The 18,666-nt window shown below is 40.4% G+C and overlaps 1 protein-coding gene across 2 annotated transcripts in view; it reads right to left on the bottom strand.

The window, feature by feature from the left end:
- Positions 1-18,666, bottom strand: part of edil3a (EGF-like repeats and discoidin I-like domains 3a) — a 499,492-nt gene that overhangs the window by 203,682 nt on the left and 277,144 nt on the right. For both annotated transcript variants that reach the window (XM_060907106.1, XM_060907108.1), the window contains exon 4: positions 9,981-10,094. In XM_060907106.1, the coding sequence (XP_060763089.1) occupies positions 9,981-10,094 (114 nt within the window). The remainder of the gene's footprint in view (positions 1-9,980; positions 10,095-18,666) is intronic.

Raw genomic sequence — 18,666 nt, 5'->3', positions numbered from 1 at the left:
ATAAGTTGAATTATCTCCCCTATGAAACATCGGACTGGGACTATTTTCCTTCATGCACATCTTCAGGTGGTATACTGCGACTGTGTAAAGTTGCATCAAAATCCATCAAACCGTTTACGAGGAGTTGCGGTTACAAGACACATGGACAGACTGACAGATGGACGGACAGGGTGATTCCTATATACCCCCCAAACTTTGTTTGCAGGAGGTATAAATAGTGTTTTTGTTGTCTTTTTTTCACAAGTTTGCCAAAAAAGTACAGTAATTCATTCTTCAAGAAAACATAGACTAATCATTGGTCTGAAGCAGGAATGAAGCTAAATAGCTGATGTAAATCCTTGGCTTCAAAAAGAATGTAATGGTTTTATGTCTTGATCTTGATTTCTCTTGGTTTCTAATTTGGCCTCAGGGCCATGCAGTACAATCACAACTGCATGTGGACTGCAGAATCATATTATTTGGGCAAAACATATCTATTTAATTTCAAAAGCTGTGCTACCAAGAGGAAAACACAAATATGCAAACGTTCCGACAATTTGCTCAGGTTACTCGTAATATGCAGGCTGGAGATTAAATGCCAAAGCAAATTGTTGTGACATTTTCATTCATAGGTAAAAAGGCTGTTCTTTGTTTGCTTCTATTCATTTACAAACCACCAGAATAGTCACACGTCTCGCAGCACCCCGGGTTGTGTCAAAATGAGCTGTATATTATTGACTTGAAAATGAGCCTTTACTTACTGTAATAATCACAAGGACATGCGTAATTTCAAATAAGTCATTTTCCCCCACCATTATATCCTGTATAAACAACTAAAAGTTCTTTTTTGTCAATTCATTAATAGAACCTCTGCTTGTATATAAGATAAGTTTGAAAATTTGGAATTATACTTTCAGCTATATCTACAGATTGAGCATGCTAGACCTTTCAGGGTGGCATGGTGGTGCAGTGGTTAACACTTAGGCCCTGTCCACACGGCAACGGATTCAGGTGAATCCGATACAATTGTTTATCGTTTAGGCCTGGCGTCCACACGGCACCGGCGTTTTGGGTGCCCCAAAACGCAATCTTTTGAGAACGGGTTCCAGAATGGAAAGATCTGGCAACGTTGCCATTGCGAAGTCGTCTGGATGAGTAGAATGGATTTATTTACGATGACGTCACAACCACATGACTGTGAGTGCTTCACGCCAGGTAGAAGTGTAACGAACTCGATGCGAGTTGTCCACAAATCCTATAACTTGGTTCATGAAACGCGCTTACAAAATATTTTCACTGTGAATATTTATTGTGTAATGGTGCAAAGTGAGAGAGAGAATAGCCCTTAGGGCAGAGTCAATCCCGCCAGCAAAAATAGGGAAAAAAAGGAGCGATCTCACCTCTTCAGATGTTGGTTTAAGTCCTACAATACATTCCTCAAAAAGGGCGTAGAACAACAAATTAATCCATCAACGTGTAGCATTCAATTTATTCCGGACCATTAAAGACGCCGCCTTCCACGTAGAATCATACGTCATCCTCGCCGCCATATTGGATAGGTCAAAGCGGAGAATAAAGATGCCTCATTCATGTGCTGCGTTTAACTGTACCAACAGGTTTACCGTCCAAACGAGATCACATGGGATTACCTTTCACAGGTGAGACTGGAAAAATACTTTTCATTGTATTTGGTCATTATAATGTAATTTTACGAACAGATTTTTCTGACTTTGTGGCTAATATGAAGTCTCGCGCATAATAGTTTATGCGCATGCGTCCTTACTTCTTCTATTGTTCTGGTGTCTCCGAAGGGACCGTCTTACAGCGCCCCTAGAGGTGTGGCATGTGTATTGCATCATTTTCAGCAAGCGTTGCGTTGCCATATGGACCTGATATTTTACTGATCGTTGCCCATTTGGACGCGATATTTTTTTAAATAACATCTCGTTGCCGTTGTCGTGTGGATGTAGTCTTAGCTCACAGCAAGAAGCTTCTGGGTTCGAACCTCATGGCAGACGAGGGACCTTTCTGTGTGGAGTTTGTATGTTCTCCCCGCGTCTGCGTGGGTTTCCCACACAGTCCAAAGACATGCAGCTAGGCTAACTTACTACTCTAAATTGATCAAGCTTGGAGAGGGATGGGCTCCACTAAGTTTAAAATGCCCTCGGTACACCAATGATCCATCCATTACCTGTAGCCACTTATCTTGTTCTACAAGGTCGCAAGCAAGCTGGAGCCTATCCCAGCTGACTATGGGTGAGAGGCGGGGTACACCCTGGACAAGTCGCCAGATCATCGCAGGACGATCACATAGACACAAACAACCATTCACACTCAATTTAGAGACACTAATTAGCCTAACCTGCATATATTTGGACTATGGGGGAAACCCATGTGGACACGGGGAGAACATGCAAACTCCACACAGAAAGGCCCTCGCCGGCCACTGGGCTCGAACCCAGGACCTTCTTGCTGTGAGGCAACAGTGCTAACCACTACACCACCTTGCCGCCCTACACCAATGATGGATTGTTAAAAAAAATGTCATTAGTGGTGCCCTTGCTGGCTATGGGGAAAAGAAGAAGACCTTTCAGCCTCAATACACATAACTGATTCCTTTTTTATCTCTGCATTTCCGTTGTTCATTCTCAAGAGCAAGATGCATTACACACTCTACGGACCAAATTGACACATACTTCAGCTTACACCATGCAAATGATTTGATGGCCCAAATAGTTACACACAAAGAAACAGATGGCAGAGATTGCACTTGACAAAAGATGTGAAGCATGAACAGAAGAAGTGCCAGTCAAACGGTTGATGGAATTTACCCATAATCGATTTCAGCAGTGAAGAGAGAAAAACATTGCTAAGCTCCCTTCTAAGGTTTTCAGTCAGTTCCATGCTGCACTGCCTTGCTCTCTCTCTCTCTCTCTCTCTCTCTCTCAGTAGCAAACTCCTGCTGGTTTAAATGTCTTACAAACATGCATAGTCTAAATACTGTCTGTTCATACTCCAGTATTGTGCATTAAAGGATTGGGTATATTTGTTGAACTTGGAAACATATGGCAATGTATTTCAGAAGCTGAGCCTCAAACAAACAAATGTACATCAGTACGAGGCTCTTGACTTCCTGTCAGTAACCGAGAAACTGACTTTGGAACTGTATTTTTTGCTACAGCACTCATTCAGTGTCAGTCGATCATGCTCCAGTTTAGACACTGGGTTATTCATTCAAAATATTTGGGAGCTAATTTAAGATACGGTGTTATATACAGGGAAAAACATCTCTATTGTTCTCAGAGGTGGACAGGAACGAAATACATTTACTTGAGTACTGTACTTAAGTACACTTTTTGAGTATCTGTACTTTACTTGAGTATTTTTTAAATTTTTTTGGTAACTTATGACTTTAACTTCACTACATTTGAAAGACAAATATCGTACTTTTTACTCCACTACATTTCTATCGTTACTCGTTACTATGAAGCAGCTTTGAAAGTGGATGTTTTTTTTTCTTTTCTAAAACGCGATTGGTTTTTTTCACAGGTGACACTGAGACAGCCTATCAGTAATCACTGGGGTCACGTCACATCCATAGACTGTATAAAATCAAGTTCAATTATTTCTCCGCAGCGTTATTTAACATGATCAGTTGATGGCAGAATGGAAGGAATCAGTTCTTCTGGGGAATGCATGCACCCATGGTTCTATAGCTAGAACCCATGTTTCAGTTTTCTCAAAGGAATAAAGAGTTGTTTCATCTCATCTCATCTCATCTCATTATCTCTAGCCGCTTTATCCTTCTACAGGGTCGCAGGCAAGCTGGAGCCTATCCCAGCTGACTATGGGCGAAAGGCGGGGTACACCCTGGACAAGTCGCCAGGTCATCACAGGGCTGACACATAGACACAGACAACAATTCACACTCACACCTACGGTCAATTTAGAGACACCAGTTAACCTAACCTGCATGTCTTTGGACTGTGGGGGAAACCGGAGCACCCGGAGGAAACCCACGCGGACACGGGGAGAACATGCAAACTCCACACAGAAAGGCCCTCGCCGGCCCCAGGGCTCGAACCCAGGACCTTCTTGCTGTGAGGCGACAGCGCTAACCACTACACCACCGTGCCGCCCGAGTTGTTTCATTTAAAAATTTTTTTTTGCCTAAAATGGAGCACATCACAGCCTACAAAAACTCGCCATCCGACCTGCGGAAGCATATTGAGGTATATAAACGTTTTATTCCAAGAGAAAGCTGTGCTTTTAGAGCTAGTGATAACGTTGCAATAGCTGCAGTCTGGTTAGTCAAATGACTTTCTATGGATTTGCCCACCAAGTTGCCATCACCTTGTCCACAGCTAACATTAACACATAGCTAGTTAACTTGGACACTGTTAGCTAGCATGTAAACACAGAGTTACACTAACATGAATAACATTAACTTATGTGAAGTGCTTTCAGAAATGTTTTAGCATAATCTTGCCAAATAAACAAAATGTAGAAATCTTTATTTTCTAGTAATGTTAGCTACTCAATAGGATTTCAAGTTTGATAAGATTTTGCTAGCATGTCAGGTGGAGCTTCACTGACTAGCTAGCTTAACATTAAACCACCATGATGGCACAGGCAGATTCAGATGTGCATGAATACATACACATACGCATGCTCTCTCTCTCTCTCTCTCTCTCTCTCTCACACACACACACACACACACACATGCATGAGACCTGTGAGATGGACAGTATTGTACTAGTCAGTTACAACAAATTATTGGAATTTTTTGTTTTTATGATAGATGATGGTCTTTTTTTGTGTGTGTCTTGCTTAAAGCAGTGTTGCTGTTGGGAAGTTATTAAGCTCGAGGTGTGGACCTGGCTTTTAATCAGGTCGGATTGTCTTTTTTTTTTTCTGAGCAAGCTGCATTTACAGCTATTCCACTGTCTTCCTGATTAACATACCTTGCCAGAGCTGGGTCAGAACACTACCATGCTGCTTTGTGGGGGTGGGGAGGAGTGTTATAATTTAAAAAAAAATAAATAAAAACGACAGTGGTTCTTTTCAGTTGTGTTTCATTTTGTAATGTTCTACCCGGTGTTTATTCTACAGGTTCTACAATCTAGTCAGTGAATCCAGTCGGTTGCTTCAGAGGCATTAGGTTTTGTAAGCGTTGTGGCAATAATACAACAAGGCGTTGACAGAAAATGTACCTTTAATACTTAAGTATTTTTAAAAGCAAGTATTTCAGTACTTTAACTTAAGTAAAAATTTGACTGTCCAACTGTCACTTGTATCAGAGTAACATTGGACCAGTGGGATCTGTACTTTGACTTAAGTAATTAAAGTGCTGATGACACGAACATGACTCTATGCAATTTCTTAAATAAACTATACAACATGGCAAACATGTTAGATTTCTGTTATAATTACGTGAAAAGAAGCTGTTGTTACGCGAATATCCAACTTTTAATTGCACAGCGCAAGAAAACTGGGTCCGTGGCTCGCGGCCATGTTATGACGTCAGCGGAAGAACACGCTGCGGTTCACTGGCTGTTCTACTCTGGTTCTACTCAATGGAAATGGCGCATGAAAACACCGGTGAACTCTAGTGCTAGCTCTTCCTCTTCTGGGAGTCTAGAATTGTGTTGATCTCTTCCGAATAGAATCTATGATAGCCTACTCTCTTTACCCTTTGCCTCTCGTTGCTAGGCGGCAGTTACATGAAAGCCGCAAGCTTTCACAAGCAAATACATGACTGATATCATGCCGACTTTATGATTACATTTATAATTATCATGTAGAATCTATAGCTTTACGTACCTTTATCTTATGTCGTTTCACAACACATGTTCTGACAGGAGGACTGTCTTTGGATCCGGCATAGCTACTAGTAGACCCCCTCCGGAATACTGGCAGTGTCGCCAGATTGGGAGGTTTCCCGCCAAGTGGGCAGTTTCAAGTGCATTTTGGTGGGTTTTGAACATATTTTGGGCTGGAAAACGTCAGCAGTATCTGTTGCCAGATACTGCTGATGTTTTCCAGCCCAAAATATGTTCAAAACCCACCAAAATGCACTTGAAACTGCCCAACTGGGCGGGAAACCTCCCAATCTGGCAACACTGTGTAGGCACTGCTGATGGTAGCAGCACACATTTGTGCTGAACTGAACACCCAAGAGATTCTTTTAAGCTGGGAAGGGAGTCAAAACAATCCAAATCGAAGTGTTCAGAGCACAGGACGGATGTTGGTGAGGGCTCCCACTTGTCATAAGTGCGCCTGACTTGCTTCACCCACTTCGCATGCAGCTCGGGATCTCTGGGAAACTTGAATAAACTTACCCCATCCTTGTGGGTTTTGGAGCAAAAGCCAGCAACACAACGTGAAGGCATAATAACTATATATATATATATATATATATATATATATATATATATATATATATATATATATATATATATATATAAAATAATGTATAATAATAATAATAATAATAATAATGACAAATTGAACACCTGTCGCATCAACAACAAACTGGTAAGTTAGGAGGAAGGTTATTTCGCTGACGTCATATAGCTCCTCCTCCTCCTTCGTCTCCTGGGTGCTGCAGCCCCGTCAAATTTGCCCAAATAGCCGCGTTTTTTATCATAACTTGTAAAATAGGCACCTTCGTGAATTAATATATGGATCATCGGGAATTACTTTTTATGTTATAAAACATCGCCAAAGATGTCAAAAACGTGTCATCAGCACTTTAAGTTAAGTACTTTGTCCACCTCTGATTGTTTTGCACCATTTAAGATTCAGAAATAAAAAAGGATTCTTTTCTGTCATATATATTTTTTTCTTCCTGGGCACAGTTTATTATTAGTAATCACATCCACTTCACAGGAAAAGCTGTTAGCATTAGCAACTGAATGGTCAATTAAATCTAAGAGCAAACCAAAAGCTGCTCTGAGGACAGTTGAGAATCCATCATTCCTGCTGATTGGGTAAACTTGGAATGCAGATTTTTCTTCATTGTCCACTACACTATCAGAACGATACTGTTTCCATACTGAATTTGATAACTTGAGAGAGACAACATGAGTGTCACATAAATAAATAAAAACCTTCCAATGCTCAGTCGAGATACCTGTGTCCTTATAGCTAGTTATTATCCAGATCAGGGACGAGAAAGGATTTATTTTTTTAATTCATTCTAAAATAACAGAAGCAATATGTTAACATTCCTGCTCCCATATCCATGCCCCCTCTTTAGCTGGCAGGCAGTTTGAACAAAATAATACACTTATGTTGTTTATATATGCTTAAGAGTCATATGGCTGTCGCCCTCTTCGCACGAATGTTACTTAAAACTTCACCTTTGCATCCTTGCACATAAATGAAAGGATATTTTCTTTTAATATGATGTTGTAGATTCCCATCCTGCTTGCCAGCTACTGTATTTAATGAGAGCATCTTTCACCTTTGCAGTGGACTTTGTGGTTTGTGGAGCTGCAGGAAATATTACTTTCTACACACATTTTTCCTGCAGTTGCCCCATTTTCAGAAACCTGGCTATAATGATGATATAACATCAGATAATCCAGGGTGGTTCACAGCAAGAAGGTTCTGGGTTTGAGCCCAGTGGTCGATGAGGGCCTTTCTGTGTGGAGTTTGCATGTTCTCGCTGTGTCTGCGTAGGTTTTCTCTGGGTGCTCCGGTTTCCCCCACAGTCCAAAGACATGCAGGTTAGTTAATTGGTGGCTCTAAATTGACCGTAGGTGTGAATGTGAGTGTGAATGGTTGTTTGTGTGTCTATATATGTCAGCCCTGCGATGATCTGGCGACTTGTCCAGGGTGTACCCCGCCTCTTGCCCATAGTCAGCTGGGATAGGCTCCAGCTCGCCCGTGACCCTGCACAGGATAAGTGGTTACGGATAATGGATGGATGGATAATCCTAATTGAAATCACACTGGAGCTGAAAAATATTATTAACCAGTTAAGCACTTTTTCACTCTGGAACTATTTTGAGTAATTTTGTTCATGTATTCAAGAAAAATCTTTTTGCTTCAGTTTTCGTTCCCTGTTCCTACTTCCTGGTGACAATTATAACATATGAGTATGTTTTGGAAAAACAACAGGATGTTGAAATAAAACCCTATACAGTCCATATGGTTGCACTTTGATTAATAGGTCAGATCTAAAGCTGCTTTTACACACGCGCTTGCGCTGGAACAAGCTGTTTCCGGAACAAGTTGCCCCAGTGCAACTGCCCGTCTGAACACAATCTTTTCCAGAACAATTTGACACCGGTGGGCCCAACTTGCTCCACTTTATGAGGTGGTGCATCTTGTTCCAGGCACAACTTGTTCCCGCTTACTGTCTAAACATAAATCGATGGCTTACGCATGTGCGGTAGTGTTCATCCGGGTCATTTATGATCTGGACAAGACCGCTTCATAGCAAATGCAATGGTCAGATCTTCTCGAGTGGTTTTCCTTGTCAAACTTCTCCACCTTTAAACGATGGAGTCAAGCAATTCCCAAGCCAATCGCAGTGATAACTGGACAAAAGAAGAAATTGTTAGTCTCATCCAGTTGTGGAGAGTTCCAGATCATTGTTTGCTTTTTCAATTTAAAATTCATGTAAAAGAGCCGACTCAGAGTTGATTCATTCGCGGAATGACACATCACTCGGAGTGAATCAGTCTTCCTGACATGAAAGTTTGATTTACCACCAAATTACTGATCGTTTAAACAGAAACGAGCAGTGAGAGGATCTCATCTCATCTCATTATCTCAAGCCGCTTTATCCTTCTACAGGGTCGCAGGCAAGCTGGAGCCTATCCCAGCTGACTACGGGTGAAAGGCGGGGTACACCCTGGACAAGTCGCCAGGTCATCACAGGGCTGACACATAGACACAGACAACCATTCACACTCACATTCACACCTATGGTCAATTTAGAGTCACCAGTTAACCTAACCTGCATGTCTTTGGACTGTGGGGGAAACCGGAGCACCCGGAGGAAACCCACGCGGACACGGGGAGAACATGCAAACTCCACACAGAAAGGCCCTCGCCGGCCCCGGGGCTCGAACCCAGGACCTTCTTGCTGTGAGGTGACAGCGCTAACCACTACACCACCGTGCTGCCCAGTGAGAGGATAATAATAATAATAATAAAGCAATTTAAGAACAAGCTTCCGATCACTGGTTTGTGTGGTTTGGCACACTTTTATGTTTACCTGTCTCACCTCTGGTTTGCCACCGATTGAGACTGAGCATGTGAACACGAAGGAAAGAAGGGGCAACTTGTTCTAAGCGCAATTTGTTCCCGTTGTCCATGTAAAAAGCACATTATATACCTAATATACCTAATACATTATTATATCCAAGATAGTGTTATTGTCACATGGCATGTTTATAACAAGAAGATTAGAGAAGCAGCCTTGGGCCCAAAAGGTAACTGGTTTGATTCCCGGGACCGGCAGGAAAAACGTGAGGGGAGTTGAGTGAATGAACAGCAATTTCCCTTCTGTATCATGGCTGAAGTACTATTGAACAAGGCACTTAACCCCTAACTGCTCCCTGGGTGCTATAGCATAGCTGCCCACTGCTCTGGGTAGGTGTGTGTGCTCATTGCTTACTTGTGTGTGTTCACTGCTTCAGATGGGTTAAATGCAGAGGAGGAATTTTGCTGTGCTTGAGTGTACATGTGACAAAGGCTCTTTCTTCTATAACAGGAGAAGATGACCTCCCCTTTGAGCATGTTTGTCCTGACAGAACTGTCAACACGATGTTTGCAGTTTGCTAATGGGGAATGTGTTAGCTTTACTGTCCTGACTGTCTGTTTATGTAACCAAGCACATGACTGTATGTCTTTCATCTGGGAAAGCTGACTGAATAACCTGCTCATTAAATATGGAACTATTTTTAGAAACGAGGGGGAAACGAAGAAGAGGATGAAGATGGTTTACGGTAAATTAGAATTCAGAAAAAAAGTTATCTACTTACTGTACTGACAGTTTCTTCCCATGTATTCGCCTGGACATTCACAGGAATAGTTGGCCACCAAATCTGTACAGATCCCTCCGTTTTTACATGGATCCCGTTCACATTCATTGACATCTGCAAAACACGTACAGTATACACAAAGCTGTATGAGACACAGTGCTAATTAGTGACACACCTCATTTAAATGCACGACAGGTGGTTGTTTATCGAGTCTGGTCTGTTTGCTATTTGATATTTGCCTGTCCCCAGATTGCCAAGTGAAAGAGGTAAACACCATCTGCAATTAATGAAATTAACTTAAGACAACAGGGCCAGGAAGTGTGAAACATTTTAAGTGCAGTCACAGATTCCAAATAAATAAATAAATAAATAAATAAATCAGACATTAGAGAGTTAGGAAAAGAAAACAAGGGAGAAAACAATTATGTAAATTAAGGTTTTCTTCTTATTTCCTAATTATGCACAATTTTGACTCAATGTTGAACTGTAAATGTTCAACTAAAAAATGGCAAAAATGGTACTTTCTGAGTTAAAAAAAGGTGATATTGACTAGTTTGATAGACAGGTTTGACCTGAAGGCAATACCTCCCAGTCAATAAATATACCACATATGATAATTTTATAGCCTATGAAAATTGTTTGATATTTCATCAGCTCAGTTCTGTGAGCAAGAACTTTAATCTAAATCATCATTACTTTTCACTCTCAAACAGAACTTACTCTCAGCATTATAAGATAAGATAAGATAAGATAAGATAAGATAAGATAAGATAAGATAAGATAAGATAAGATAAGATAGCCTTTTATTATCCCACAAGGGGAAATTGTTACAGTAGCAAAATACAGAAAGGGACAAAGATAAGGCAGTGAAGGAGTAGTACAAAAGTACCAAGTATACAAAAAAGGATATATATAAAAGAAATAAACTACAAATTTAAAGATAAAAATTAACAAATCTGCATAAATTAACAGATTTGCAGATATACAGTTAACATAAGTGTATTATACAGGTGGAAATGCGCATGAAAGTATTGCACAGGTAGTATTGCACAAGTAAGTAGGTATACTGCACAAGAGCCATTTTAACAATGTGTCGCTAGCATATTTTGCATCATTTGTAAAATAATCTATATCAATCATTTTTTTATATTGCTTTATATTTACGCTACCGTTCAAAAGTTTGGGGTCACCCAGACAATTTTGTGTTTTCCATGAAAAGTCACACTTTTATTTACCACCGTAAGTTGTAAAATGAATAGAAAATATAGTCAAGACATTTTTCTGGCCATTTTGAGCATTTAATCGACCCCACAAATGTGATGCTCCAGAAACTCAATCTGCTCAAAGGAAGGTCAGTTTTATAGCTTCTCTAAAGAGCTAAACTGTTTTCAGCTGTGCTAACATGATTGTACAAGGGTTTTCTAATCATCCATTAGCCTTCTGAGGCAATGAGCAAACACATTGTACCATTAGAACACTGGAGTGAGAGTTGCTGGAAATGGGCCTCTATACACCTATGGAGATATTGCACCAAAAACCAGACATTTGCAGCTAGAAGAGTCATTTACCACATTAGCAATGTATAGAGTGTATTTCTGATTAGTTTAAAGTGATCTTCATTGAAAAGAACAGTGCTTTTCTTTCAAAAATAAGGACATTTCAAAGTGACCCCAAACTTTTGAACGGTAGTGTATATACCTATTCCAATATACTTCCTCTTTGGCACCTATAGTACCAGTCAAAAGTTTGTACACCCCTACTCATTCATAGGTTTTTCTGTATTTTGACTATTTTCTACATTGTAGAACAAAACTGAAGACATCAAAACTATGAATTAACACATGGAGCATGTATGGAATTATGTGGTAAACCAAAAAAAGTGTTAAAAAACCCCAAAATGTTTCATATTTTAGATTCTTCAAAGTAGCCATCATTTATCTTGATTATGCTTTGCACACTATCCTTGATTTGCAAGTGACATCAAAGCAAAATATAAACCCGGATGTCGGCCATGTTGATGGATATACAAATGTGGTGTCAAGCAACATTCCATGCAAAACAGTCACACGTGCGCAACTCTCTTTGTTTTTCCACTGCTTTAAGCACTCTTTTAGCTATGCCATATCTTTGTGCTGTATATGGTTGTGGTCACAACAGTACTCGTGACCGTGGCACGTTCTGATTTTTTAGAATTCCATCTGTGATTTGGAAAGAAGGTGAGGAAATGCTGAGGCTTAGTACGGAGAGGAGACGAGCACGGCTGAACAACATCGGCAGGGTTGATCTAACAGAGGCTAAAACCAAAACAGCTCATGTTTGCAGTAATCATTTTATCTCAAGTGAGATTCAAAAGTTTTCTCAATAATATCATGGAAGAATTTGATTTTGTGTTGCTAGAATTTTGCTATAAAATGAGCGTTCTCTTGTCATGGTTCATTCGGTTGTTATAATTTTAACACGTGTATTAGCATTTCACTTCTAGGAGCGCCAGCAAAATTCTATGATACAGTAGAAACAATCCAGACTGGGCACCCACTCAGAAAATGGGCTACGTTTCATCCAAAGTTGGACTTGATTCTTCGGCAGCCAAACCAGATAGAACATGATATCTGGGTACTCGATGGTCAGTAGAAGCGTCTTATCTTCAGAAAAGTCTGACTTTTTTAAACAATATGGGTCAAAACCACACATATCTAGCTTCTCTTTGTATCGAATCTTCGCTCGACCGTTCAAATCATGGTAATACTGAAAAAATTCAGCATTGTTTACAGACACGCTTTCAGCGGCTGTTATCCTAGTTGCTTTGTATATCCACCATCATGATGGATGCTCATGACATAGTACATTTTGATCACGTGGCTGCAAGTCATATATTGGCATTATCAGTGGTGTAGTGGTTAGCACTGTCGCCTCACAACAAGAAGGTCCTGGGTTCGAGCCCAGTGGCCAACGAGGGCCTTTCTGTGTGGAGTTTGCATGTTCTCCCCGTGTCTGTGTGGGTTTCCTCCAGGTGCTCCGGTTTCCCCCACAGTCCAAAGACATGCGGTTAGGTTAACATGGGGTAGCCATGGCCTGAAGGTTGGGCTGAAGTGACCTTGAGCAACAGCACCTAACTCCTAACTGCTCCCTGGGTGCTGCAGCATAGCTGCCCACTGCTCTGGGTGTGTGTGTGTGTGTGTGTGTGTGTGTGTGTGTGTGTGTGTGTGTGTGTGCTCATTGCTCACTTGTGTGTGTGCATGCATGTGTTCACTGCTTCAGATGGGTTAAATGCAGAGGATGAATTTTACTGTGCTTGAGTGTACATGTGACAAATAAAGATTTCTTCTTCTATCTTAACCAGCTTCATGCGGTCATCACCTGGAATGCTTTTCAATTAACAAATGTGCCTCGTCAAAAGTTAATTAGTGCAATTTCTTGCCTATGTAATGTGTTTGAGATCAAATAGTAAATAATACAGTAAATAGCCCTATAACACAACTGTAGTAATCCATATTATGTCAAGAACCGCTCAACTAAGTAAAGAGAAACAACATCCATCATTCCTTTAAAACATGAAGTGTCTTTTAATTCATTTAAAAAAATATTTAATTAGAAGGTATGTTCAACCTTTTGACTGGTACTGTACACAATATGGCCAAAAGTTTGTGGACACCTGACCGTCACACCCACATATGCTTATTGAGCATCTCGTTCCAGATTTAGTCTCCCTTTACTTTCATAATAACCTCCACTCTTCTGGGAAGGCTTTCTGCTCGATTTTGGAGCATGGCTGTGGGGAATTGCTCATTCAGTCACCAGAGCATTAGTGAGGCCAGGCACTGATGTTGCATGAGGAGGCCTGGGGTTCAGTCAATGTTCCAGTTTATCCCAAAGATATTCAGTGGGGTTGAGGTCAGGGCTCTGTGCAGGACACTCAATTTTTCCACTCCAAACTTGACAAACTATGTCTTCATGGACCTTGCTTTGTGCACTGTCATGCTGGAACAAGTTTGGGCCTCTTAATTCCAGGGGAAATTGTAATACAGCAGCATACAATGACAGTCTATAGATACAATTGTGTGTTTCAAACAATGTGGCAACAGTTTAGGAAAGGCCCACATATGGGTGTGTTGATCAGACGTTCACATACTTTTGGCCATATAGTGTATCATTTACTTTATTCGTTGTATATTAATTTAAGTGCATTTCTTCTTCTTGTCATCAATGTAAATTGTCCCCTGTCATCTACTATTAGTGTTTTATTAGTTTAGAGTGCCTACATTACATATAACTCAATCACTAAATCGTTTTTCCTATAAAGCTAGACTGCCTTTCAGATTTTTCAAGTGTAGGTCATAAAAAGAATTTTCCTGACACCCAATTATTTTTGTTTAGTGGACCGATAGCTACTGAATTTGAATCACAGACTTCCAAATGTATTTTTTAAAAATAGAACAATTAATGAATTTAGAGCCACATGGCCCTAAATTCTCCGCTATTTTTTCCTGCTTCACCATGACCCGATTCAAGATATTACGTCATGCATCACATGGTGGGCTTTCCCCATTCGCACAAGGCATTGTGGAATACAAATTTGAAACAGGAGAGGAAAATGGAGGATGTGAGTATGAGAATGAAACATGAAAGATCGATTACAGTAACGGAACGCGAGAAGAAAAGACGTTATGTTGCAAAGGAAAGGAAACGCAAGACCAAACTAATAAATATCAGCGGTCAGCGAGCACCTCGGACTTCCTCTGTCTGCTTGACTGCAAGAAGCGAGCGATTTCATGCACATTATTTGCTTGGGAATCCCCTCAAATTAAATAACTTCCCAGCTACAGAATGGCCTGATTTTTTTAAAGATATTACAGAAATAAACATATATCACAATGACCAAATTTCAGAGGGAACTAAATTTCACAGATTTTATGAAATCGAAAGGCCGTCTAGCTTTAAGGAGCTTAATATGAACCAGTTTAAGTTCCATATCAGTGCTCTAAATCTCCTCCCCTTGGGAAGATCTTGGTACTCAGAGTATGGAACATGAGCTGGTGCAAAAATAGTTCTGTTTGGGTTTTTTGGGTTTTACAGACCACTCCTAAATCAACCGAGATTAATTTCCCATGATCTTACAAGCTGTCTTAACAAGAATAGCTAGTCTAGATTCTGTTAGATGTGTACACTGAGGAGAGTGAGGACAATGCAATTCAATACAATAACTATAGAGCAGAGTTTTGCTTCAAGGCAGGGGATACATTTGTGAACTGAAGTCTCTGCGATCTCAGTAGCAGCTAAAGGACAGTAGTGGATCAATCTGGTCATAAACACGTGCTGCCACCGATATTCATCATAAACTGCTGTTTTAATATCTGAATGTAATGGTGAGGACTTCATGGCAACCAGTGTCAGACAAGAAAGGATCCCGCTTCATCATTGCATGACTGGGATCACCAGGCATCAAGACTGACGAGTCATCAAAAATATATGACCTCCAACAAATGACAAAGAGACAGACTGACAGAGATAGAGAAGAAGAGATGATGAAGCATAAAATGAGCAGAATCAGAGTGAAGGGTGAAGCACAAGCCTCGATTAAACTGACTGAATGAAGAGAATAGTTGAGAAAATACAATGAACAGGAGAAAAGAGTGTGAAAAATCATTCTCACGCTCCAGTCAGGCTGAAGTAACCGTTCTCAAGTATGATCTGTGCTTGTGGAGCGTTGTTATTCGTGCCCATGCTAGGATTGTACTAAACCATGGCACAAATTAATCTGATCCTTTGTTTAGGCTGAGTGGTGATGAATGGCACAACCATGCAGCAGTCTCACTGTGAGGCCTGAGGAAATGCTGAGAGAAGATCACCAAGAAAACAGTGACAGGTTTATTACTTCGAGACATGACATAAGCTGCACAATCCACAGCATGTAACTGGATGATGATAAAATGCCACATATCATACAGTCTAACACTCTAATAGGAAAAATACACCCTGAACAATTTAATCTGTGATCTTCAGTCGTGTTCAAGATTTATTTTGTAATTTAATCCTGAGATGACCTTTTGAGTTTAAACTTTTCATTGACCCGTTGGTCAATTTTCACTTTGCGTAACAGTTTTCTACATTATCCATATAGCCATCCGACTAACTGCTGATAGAAGTGCCAATCTACTGAAGAGAGTGATGCAGCAGCACTTTAATCTGTCCAGCTCTCACACCTCCTCATCTACACATTCTGTTCAAACAGATAGGATCCAAAGCTTCAACTTGCTAATACCACGGTCAACACCAAACACCAAAACCTGAACATTATCCTTTATCTTTGAGTGTTGAATAGTCAATAATCTCAAAGATAAAGGATAATGTTCAGGTTTTGGTGTGGGTCAACGTATGAAACACCACTGTAATTATGGGGCGGTACAGTGGTGCCACCAGCAAGAAGGTTCTGGGTTCAAACCCCATGGCCGACGGTGGCCTTTCTGTATGGAGTTTGCATGTTCTTCCCATGTCTGCGTGGGTTTCCCCCCACAGTTCAAAGACATGCAGATTAGATAAAATTCCCCAGACACTGGGGTTGAACAAGCCAGTAGTGCTGGTCCCAAACCCAGACAGATTGGAGAGGGTTGCGTCAGGAAGGGCATCCGGTATAAAACCTATAAGGACCACTAACGGGAGCAGCCGGAAGAAGAAGAAACACCATTGTAATTATGCTAGCACTGTCCCACTAACTTGCCCACTCCCACAATTCTAATGGGAAAAACACAAATCACAAATATTTCAGTATAAACATATTTAGTGTGTTTATTCATGCAATTTTTTTTTTCTTGACTGGTTTCAGGATAATAATTCCAGTGATGAATATTATTACAAAATAACATTAAAATATTGCAATATAGAAATAGTATGAAATACTAATATATACGCCATTTCATCAAAAATCGTATTCAGTCATATGAATATGAATGAACAGATGTATAATGAACCATGATAAGAACGCTTTGACACTAGCATTTGGGATCGTTTGCTGTTTGGAACGCCTGTTTATTTCTCAGCTGTGTATAAATTTGTATGCATTTTGCTTCCCCTGCTTCTCTGTATCTCTTGAAATATTCATAAAACCTTGACTTGTTGTGCGTTCCTGTTATTAGACAGTCAAAGCTGTTAAATTTACTATAAAAACCAAAATGGAAAATGCAGTTTGGGATGTTTTATTCTGAAATGCTACAGACCTCAACTTTTCTACAGTTACAGCCAGCTGTCACAGGTCGTTCTTTAAACTGAAATGGCTAAATTGTTTTTTTTTTTTGTGAGTGTTAAGCTCAGAATCCAAAACTTGCTTCATGCCATGGTGGCTTTAGTCACATCATTCATCATGATTTTTCATGTGTGAACTCCAGAGGCTGGTTTAAATATCTGTAAAATACAGAATGTGGACAAGTGTAGTTCATGGCCTGACACACCTGAACGAATTCATATTTGTAAAATAATAAAAATGAGCTGAGCTTCTAGTGTTAAATAACACGGAGCTTAGTTTCAACTCTCAGGGTGGTTTTTTTTTTTTTCTTCAGTGCACTTTATTGGAACTGGATGTGTGCAGGTATGTTTACATGTCATCTCTTATTGCCTTGATTTTGAAATGTGTATTAGGACTGACATCCTGCTAGACTCATCAAAAAAGTCATAGGAACACTTTTTTTCTTCTTCTTCATTGGGGTAGGAGCATGGGGTCAGATAAGAAACTCCGGGACAATTAAAGGCAACATTCATAAACATGATCGCATAATACTGGTGCTGCTGTTTACCACAATCCTTCAGTCATCTTCTGGAATGGCTTTTTCTTGGCCAGAATACATTTTTGTTCATATTTTGTTTAATGGGGTGGCATGGTGGTGTAGTGGTTAGCGCTGTCGCCTCACAGCAAGAAGGTCCGGGTTCGAGCCCCGTGGCCAGCGAGGGCCTTTCTGTACGGAGTTTGCATGTTCTCCTCATGTCTGCATGGGTTTCCTCCGGGTGCTCCGGTTTCCCCCACAGTCCAAAAACATGCAGGTTAGGTTAACTGGTGACTCTAAGGCCATGTACACACGTAGCCGGGTATTTTTAAAACCGAACATTCCCCCCCCTCCGTTTATAAAAATGTTTTATCCACACCACCTCGTCTTTGAAAAAAATCCCTTCCACACATAACCGAACATCTGCGTTTTCAATCACATTCATAAGCATTCTAAACCTGTAGATGGCATTATTTCCCCAAATCCTACCCCCGAATCACATCAGAATAGCCCTCTGTTGGCGTCACTTCCGCCTAAACATAAAACATGACGCCAAGCTCGTTCGTCTGGACAGACTCGGAGACAGAATTGCTTCTAAACACAATTTTGGAGTATAAACTTCAAAAGACGCAAGAAAACGTTGATTGGGAATCTTATCAGTAGTTGGGCTTCTAAAATTAAACATGTAAATAGCACCTGCACAATAATTAACACTTTCAAGGCACTACTCCGATCCATTACTCTTTGTCCATGCTTAATCGCAAATATATTCAAAGTCTCTTTTCAATGTAGACAATCCTCACTTGGTGATTTTATGTCCTTTGAACACTTATGTGCACTTGTTACATGCTCTCCTAACATATTATTATTAACTATTTACAGGCCTCCGAGACATTCAGCCAAAGTCTTTCTTGAAGAGTTTGGTGAATTGTTAT

Source organism: Neoarius graeffei, chromosome 24 (genome assembly GCF_027579695.1).
Source record: "Neoarius graeffei isolate fNeoGra1 chromosome 24, fNeoGra1.pri, whole genome shotgun sequence".
Taxonomy (NCBI): Eukaryota; Metazoa; Chordata; class Actinopteri; order Siluriformes; family Ariidae; genus Neoarius; species Neoarius graeffei.
Note: the sequence above shows the minus strand (reverse complement) of the source record. Positions and strands in the feature narration are given on the sequence as shown.